Consider the following 6,000-nt stretch of genomic DNA (forward strand, 5'->3'; position numbering starts at 1 on the left):
CACTTGATGGTAGATGAGACCTTCCTGTTCTTCAAATGAGAAGACAGGTACAAAAGGGACTTCAGTGATTTGCTGAAGCTTGTGCTGCAAATTAGTGATAATAGAGAAGGAATCTGCCGTCAACAGGACTGTGCTATGATGGTAATTCAGTGCTGTCTCTTTGGATTTGTTGAGTTTTATGGACCATCTTTTGTGATGTGAAAAACAACTTTTTATGATTAGCCTGTAATTTGTGAAAGGTAGCTATTTGCTTTCTTGTGGCTCAAAGTCCACTAGTTGATCCTTAGCTGGGCACACTTAAGGTTACAGTTTTAACTGTAGTCGTCCTGGTTTTAGCTGGGATAGAGTTAATTTTCTTCCTAGTAGCTGGTATAATGCTGTGTTTTGGATTTAGGGTGAGAATAATGTTGATAACACACTGATGTTTTGGTTGTTGCTACGTAGTGCTTTCACTGAATCAAGGACTTTTCAGCTTCTCATGCTCTACTGACTGAGAAGGCTGGAGGTACACAAGAAGCTGGGAGGGAGCACAGCCAGGACAGCTGGCCCAGGCTGGCCAAAGGGCTATTTCATACCGTATGGCGTCATGCTCGGTATATAAACTGGGGGAAACCTCGCTGGGGGGGCCGCTGCTTGGGGACAGGCTGGACATCGGTCAGTTGGTGGTGAGCAATTGGTTTTCCTTTGCATCAGTTGTCTGTCTTGGGGTTTTATTTCTCTCTCGGTTATTTTCCTTTCCATGACAATCCTGATTCTCTCCCCCATCCCAGCGGGGGGTGGTGAGCGAGTGGCTGTGTGGGGCTTAGTTGCCCGCTGGGGTTAAACCACAACAGTAGTGCATTTGGTTTGGGCTTGCACTGTTGAGGGCCCTTTTTAGTTCTGTGTTTAAATATTTGATGTATTAAATGGCTCCTTCACTGTCCTTGTAGTCCTTCTGTTAAACTATGATAAAATTTGATGTTTTTCTCTAGATGCCTGCTGAAAAAAAAAAATGTAAGCATTGAATCTGAAACAAATTGTTAGGAAAACAAAATTACCTTTTGATCTTGCTATTGAAGGGATTTAATTTGTTAGCTAATCCTTCCAAGACAGCAGTAACCATATGCAATTGTTTTAATATGAATAATTGCAGTATGAATAATACGCAATTATTTTAATACACTAATGCAAATATGTAAACAAATCCTTTTATTTTTTCAGGTTAATATCTCTAAAAGTTCTTAACAGTATTGTATTGCTGGGGAAATCATGTCAATATGTAAAGGAGGCTAAAATGGAGGAGAAATTATTTAATCCTGTCCCGACTGCCACACCAGGGAAGCCGGCTGGCAAACAGCAAAGCATGTTTAAATCTACCCAAGGTAAGGCTAACTGCCTTGTTTTGTTTTCAACTGTAAGGAAAATTGCTTTCAGATTAAATTTAATATTAAACCAGATGTATGACATTGCTGCACAGTAACCCTGTTGCTGGACCTTAATTGTACTATATCACAGCTGTGAACGCAAGTCTGTAAATGTAATAGAATTTATTGCTTTTAGGTCGTGCATCTTCTTTCGGTTATAAATGCTCATCTCTCTAATAAGATCCCACCCTGATATGTGGAGGTGATAAAAACATCAGAACAGTAGCACACTTTTGTTTGAAAATCATAGTCATGCAATGGTTTGGGTTGGAAGGGACCTTTAGAGATTATCTAGTCCAAACCCCTCTGCCATGTCACTACACGAATAAGCAAATATTTACACATCATCTCTGGCAGTGCTGAAGTTTAATAAGGAAGCAATCTATGCATTTCTTACGGAAATTAATGTAAAACATGGCACACAATAGATACAATTACTTATAATTGTCATGAGCACATGAATGAAAAGCTTTATGGAATCCAAATAGGAATTTCGCCTGGTCTCTACTTGCTTCATTTCAAGTCTGTGCAGTGTGGTTTTCTCATATGGGTCCTCAGCATTAGCGGCTAATATATAATTGGAATGGGGCATTATTATATGCCTGTGAGACGTTGTAGAAGGAAACAAACCATCATTGTTCCAGTCAACTGAATTGGATTGTATATCTTCCTCTGTGAAGAGCTCAATGAGAGCCCTAGAGAACTTAACAGGGAGGCTTTTATTGTGTTCACTCAGTTGCTTGCCAAAGAATTGAAGAGCTTGAAATGTAAGGTGCTTATTAGTCATCATAGTGTCTCGCCAGCAATAGTCGAGTTAAGAATCTGTCAGTGTTTCAGTCATAAATCTCTATACCTCACCTGTGTCAAATCACATCGTGCAGAAACTTGGTGCAGACATTTATTTTTAAATAGCTTAGATTCATAGAGCTGCTTTAGTTTCATCATGAAAGAATGTAGTATGAATTGGTCTGAATGCCTTTTGCATTTCATTAGATGACTATCATGATAATGTTTTAATAAAAGATTCTAGTACTGCGCTTGGATATGAGACTTAATAAGCTGTACTTACTTAGATTGACCCTTAAACTTACAGTAAATAAATCCTGAAGACTATTTTTAGCTGAAGCAGCAGCAAGTTTATCCGGTCAGTCAGCAGAGATGCTTATTTCCTCATATGGAAAGATTTTGATTAAAAAGTAGCAATCAAAAAGCTTTTGCTGATTTTATTTAGAATATTATAAACTTCCATTGGTGATGAAAAAGCTCAATTTTTAACAGTTTTTCCAGGGGTTTTTGTACCTTTTAACAGCTCTTTGTTTACTAGAAACCTCAATTATGTGAAAGAATGATTTTGCCTTCCCCAGCTTCTGTGTGCCTGCATTATTACTGCCAGGCTCTGCAATATCGATTAATCCCTGAGCCCCACTTAGCAGCTTTTTTTCAGTACAGTCTCTCAACCCATCTCTTACTAGGACGAGGGTGAGGGAATTAATCTGGTCTACTTTCTATCAGTTTATAATGTAAGTCAGTTTATTTTCTTAAGTCTTTCCACCTCATCCACAGAAACAGTTTGAAATTTTGAAGGATAAAATTTTATATTTGCTGTTGAAGGATGGAAGTTCTAATTACTGGTAATGATTTATAGGCTGACCAGCTTTCTCTGGAAGCTGCTGGGTTAGAAAATACTTACCTTTGTAACGAAGTTCTACAATTAGCATTACTTGTCTTCTTTCTCAATGCAAGTTTAGCACCTTTGACTTGCATAAGACTGTAGAGAGTAATCCATGTACCTTCAAGTAGTAGATGGTATACTGTGAAGAGGTGCTATACAGAAAGAAGTTTTTGTAGTAATTTGGATTCCATTCTCACAAATAATGTTCCCTTGGGCTGGTCTGCAGTACTCTCGACATCAGTCAGATTTTTTCAGATTCCTTTAGAAACAATAACTCAGTCTTTACGAGTAGATAGTAAATAAGAAAAATTTATTTCCTTGTCATTTGCCTGTGTGTTTTAATTCTTTAAATATTTTAACAAAATGTGGAAACAATACATGGATATTACTTACAAATATCTTAGGTTAATGGAGCCAGTGTTCAATTCCACTGAAGTACGAGGCAGGAATAAAAATAGGTATCTTTAATAGAACTGCTTTAGGAGCTAGTGCTATTAAAGTGTGTAGCAGTGCATGAGTCATTACCTATCCCTAGAGAAGCCAGGTTTATCGTACATATGTAGAGGATTAGGCACATCTAGTTCCCTCTACGGAGATTCCTTTTCTTCATTTCAGTAGAAAATATTTGTGATTGTCAAATCAATGACTGTCAAAAATCTTTTTACCTAAGCCAACAAAAATGAGTATGTAAACCAGAAGAATGCAGTATACATCCTAACATCTGCTGCTTATGCTCTTTATCCTTATCTGAACTTCTGTAGAATTCATTTTCTATCCTTTTACCAAATTAGGAAAGGAAATCTCTTATGGTAAAACTAAGAAGAGGTAGTGGCTTCCACAAAGCATTTTTCGGTTGCTTCTCCTGATTTGATGCAGCACACTTTTTCAGGACAGCTTTGGATGAATCTGGATGTTACAGATGTATCAGTATGTCTGTGTTAAATTCATGATTATCTTTGTAATTGTCTTATGTTTCAACAGGAATTTCCACAGATGAAAATGGATCTACATCAGTTACCAATCAACCTGTCCATCAGAAGGAGAATACACCATCTTTACTTGTCACAAGCAATTCTGATCAATTTCTGACAACTCCTGATGGAGAAGAAAAAGATATAAGCCAAGACAGTTCAGAATTAAAACACAGGTCTTCAAAGAAAGACTTGTTGGAGATAGACAGGTTTACTATTTGTGGAAACAGAATTGACTAAGGTGGTTGTTTTGTTCTGGGGTTTTTTTGTTTTTGTTTTTGTTTTTTTTTTAATCAATGTGCTAAGGATACTGAGCTGTTGGGACAGCAGATGCTACCAGAATGGACAGTTGCCAAAAAAGGCACATAAATATTTATTTAAAAACTTAAATTATTAATGGCAAAAAATATTAATTTCTTTCTACAAGTAACTTGGCTTGGTATCTGGTCAGGTCAAGTAAGTGATCTTTAACTTGCCTCTTGGAAAATGTGGTGGATCGTGAGTCTCTAGCCTGGTGGCAGAGCTGCAGTATCACTTTTCTGGAAGATAGATTGGAAAAAAAGCATAATCCTGTTCTGCATTATGAAACCATGCTTCCAGAAGATACTACTTTTCATGAAGGTTCCTCCAGTGTAAGGATATTCCTGGAAATGTATGACAACTTGACCGGAAGCTTGCCTTTCCAGTTACCTGTTTTATTAAACATCTGCAAGCAGAATTCAAAACTTGTGCTTATATCAACAAACGCATAAAGCATTGGTACATAAACCAGTAAGTCAAGATAGTTATTCTTGTCAACAAAAATCTTTTCAAGATGTATCTTGAAAATCTTGTAATCAGAATAAAATTTTGCCTTTAAATGAAAGACTTACTGCATACTATTTTATCTAGATACTAAACACCAAGGAAAGATCACAGTAATGAAGGTTCTGCTTAACTGGGCAAATATGAAGCATAATCATTTCTTGTGTTGTGTGTCCTGCAAGGCAAATTATTTATAAAATTATTTTTAAAAGCTGAGGATTTTCTGTTGCTGTAGGAAAAAATTATAATGGGGCACTTCTCTATGCTGAGGAAAGGCAGTGTTAATTGCAGCAAGCAACTGTTGTATTGGAACTGTATGTATGGCATTAATGTAGCAGAAAGGAATATTACACTGCATTTTGGGTTTAAGTCTGATAAGAATGACATCTGTGTATTAACTTGCCTGAGGACATGCCTATAAAAGCTCATCCTGACAATCAAATCAGAATTATCCATTTTAATTGGTTGGTTTTAGCCAAACTTAAGTAGATGGACTAGATCTATAAAGAGCATTTTAGCATAACAATGCATCTTAATTTTCAGTGTGAGATGCAGTTGTGGGAGAATTGATGAAAGATGGTTTGGAATCCTGAGACCAAGAATGGAATAAATTTGAGCTCAAAACTTAGGCGGGAGACTTGTATCAGAAGACGCCCTTTAGTTAATGATAATTTATTCATATATTATTGTTAAAAGACAGCATTAACTTCAAAAGCCTTTCAGATATTTAAGTAAGCACCAGTTTTACTTTCCAAGGGAAAGTGTCAAAAAAGTACTTCAGTGCTGGACAGATGAAGACAAAATTTGCTCTTTGCTGATTTCATAATTTGTCAGAGCGGGAAAGCCAAAAATTTATTTCTTTTATGAACATGTGAAAGTTTAATGTCTATGCTAATGCCTGAAACTTGCAGGACTACAGTAATAGAGCAAATGGAGACAGCTGGACAGAGTTATCACGTATCTGAGCAGACTTGGTAATGAGACAGCTTTGCCATACAGGTTAGCGTGGTCTGCTCTGATGGGAATTTCTTGCTGCACTCTTTCAGCCTCTCCTCTCCTATCAAGCGTAGCTGGAGTAATGGCCAAAATCTGTGGTTACTGTTCAGGGATGAGAGTAAAAAGAAGAGGACTTGTGCTGGGGAAAAGTCTG

General features: G+C 37.1%; 1 protein-coding gene across 1 annotated transcript in view; it reads left to right on the plus strand.

Moving 5' to 3' along the window:
• TAPT1 (transmembrane anterior posterior transformation 1) overlaps nucleotides 1-4,911 on the plus strand; it is a 50,702-nt gene extending 45,791 nt beyond the window's left edge. The window contains exons 13-14 of the mRNA XM_082315982.1: nucleotides 1,201-1,361; nucleotides 4,057-4,911. Of these exons, the coding sequence (XP_082172108.1) occupies nucleotides 1,201-1,361; nucleotides 4,057-4,286 (391 nt within the window). The 3' untranslated portion in view covers nucleotides 4,287-4,911. The remainder of the gene's footprint in view (nucleotides 1-1,200; nucleotides 1,362-4,056) is intronic.
• The last annotated feature ends 1,089 nt before the right edge of the window (nucleotides 4,912-6,000 follow it).

The sequence above is a fragment of the Platalea leucorodia genome (assembly GCF_965183815.1).
Source record: "Platalea leucorodia genome assembly, chromosome: 6".
Classification (NCBI taxonomy): Eukaryota; Metazoa; Chordata; class Aves; order Pelecaniformes; family Threskiornithidae; genus Platalea; species Platalea leucorodia.